The sequence below is a fragment of the Myotis davidii genome, unplaced genomic scaffold (genome assembly GCF_000327345.1).
Source record: "Myotis davidii unplaced genomic scaffold, ASM32734v1 scaffold174, whole genome shotgun sequence".
NCBI classification, from domain to species: Eukaryota; Metazoa; Chordata; class Mammalia; order Chiroptera; family Vespertilionidae; genus Myotis; species Myotis davidii.
In genome coordinates, this window is record NW_006289087.1 from 348,542 (window position 1) to 350,320 (window position 1,779).

The window sequence follows — 1,779 nt, forward strand, 5'->3', positions numbered from 1 at the left end:
AATATAATTAATTTTAGGATAAAATTATGCCATGTTTGCTACAAAAAAGTTTCTTAGTCCTCTTACCAATGGTAAACTCAACTTTGAGTATGTAAGACATGGCTTCCGTGGTCAAAAATGAAACAGAGCTGTTTTGTTTGAAACTTTAATAGATTTCCTTTTTAATGGGTGTATCTATTGATAACTTTTCCTAATGCTATTTTAATAGAACAAAGTGAAACATAAAGAAGGTGACTTAGATATTGGTTATACAGAAGCAGACTCTTAAAAATAATTGCCAGATTTTTCCTCAAGAATTTAATTCTGAAACTTTCAGGTTAATGTAGGCTAAACTGGAGGAAAATCCTAACTCTAAATTTTAAGACTTACATTTTTATTTTTAATACCATGTAAATTCTCTACTATCAGTAGACAACTTTATTAAAATGAGGTCATATTAAACAGGTGCTTAAAAAGTTATCCCTGCCCTGGCCGGTGTGGCTTGGTTGGTCATCCTATACACCAAAAGGTCACAGGTACAATTCCCAGTCAGAGCACATGCCCAGGTTGTGGGTTCGATCCCCAGTTGGGGCACATGTGGGAAGCAACTGATCGATGCTTCACTCTCACGTCAATGTTTTTTCTTCTCCCTTCCTTTCTCTCTAAAAAATCAGTTAAAATTATTTTTTAAATAAAGGAATAAATTATTAAAAAACACTATATGCTGTGACTTGATAAAGCAGATGGTCCTCTGCTACCCTAAATCTGGAAGTTCTCATGTTTCTTTGTAACCTATTCGCGATTAAAATTCAGAAGGACTACCATATCTTTTAATTTTTTTTATTTTTCATAAGATGAGAAACACAGTTAAAGATACAATCTTGTAAGAATTTTAAGTAGTAAAATTCTATCATGCTATTGTCAAAAGTCTCTCTAATCATTTATGACAAAGGCTTCTCTAATTGTGAAGATTATTTATGCCTGGACAATTCAGTTCCATAAGATAGTATGGCAGACAAATACAATCATAGTAGCTGTATCTGTGAATGTAAAAAAACAACAACAAAGAACATCCCAATTTAATAGCAATTATATTTTTTACTTAGTATTTATTGTTCCGAAAGAAATATTTTAAGTCAAGATTTGTGTGACAATGTTATATCAATTATCTCTCAATAAAGCTGGAGGAGGAAAAAATGATTTGTGTGAGAAAACTTGGATTTAACTAATCTGATCTAGATTCTATCTCTTAAGCTAAGAACCTAAAGCTAGCATAATAAAACCTGTTATGTTACATAAAATACATACCCTACCTAGTGCTCCGCCTTTACAATGGACAAGAGTGCTCTGAAGCCAAGTGTCAGACTAGAGTATACCGATTTAAAGACACCTGAGTGAAGCGGTTTATAAGAAAAATGATGACCGAAATCTAGCTATGGCATTATCAAAAGGTACTGATACTTTTGGAAAGTACTCATTTGAATTTCCACTTTTAACTTCACAGAAAATCAAAGAAGTATTACTGTCGGTTAGTAACATACACACTGGTCCTTCAATTTGGTAGCTAGGCATCTAAGAAAGCATCAAATTCCTTTACAAACTCACACAAGTTAGTCAGGCTTGCAAAGCAGTGTGACACGGTTGTCAGGAAAGCAGTGCCCGGCCAGGGGGTTGCTCCAAACCCCTACATACAGATTTGGTTAAGGTTGGAGGGGTCTGTCGATAAATCAAAATGTTCGTGAGAAACGGCCCGTGACAAGTGCACACACAACGCTGCAGAAATGCACTGACGCTGCTCAT

At 34.7% G+C, this 1,779-nt stretch overlaps 1 protein-coding gene across 1 annotated transcript in view; it reads right to left on the reverse strand.

Moving 5' to 3' along the window:
* The window catches only part of ARID4B (AT-rich interaction domain 4B), a 60,057-nt gene that overhangs the window by 9,962 nt on the left and 48,316 nt on the right, over positions 1 to 1,779 (reverse strand). The window contains exons 20-21 of the mRNA XM_006779609.2: positions 1,749 to 1,752; positions 1,585 to 1,663 (exon numbers count right to left, since the gene is read on the reverse strand). Coding sequence (XP_006779672.2) covers positions 1,585 to 1,663; positions 1,749 to 1,752 — 83 coding nt within the window. The remainder of the gene's footprint in view (positions 1 to 1,584; positions 1,664 to 1,748; positions 1,753 to 1,779) is intronic.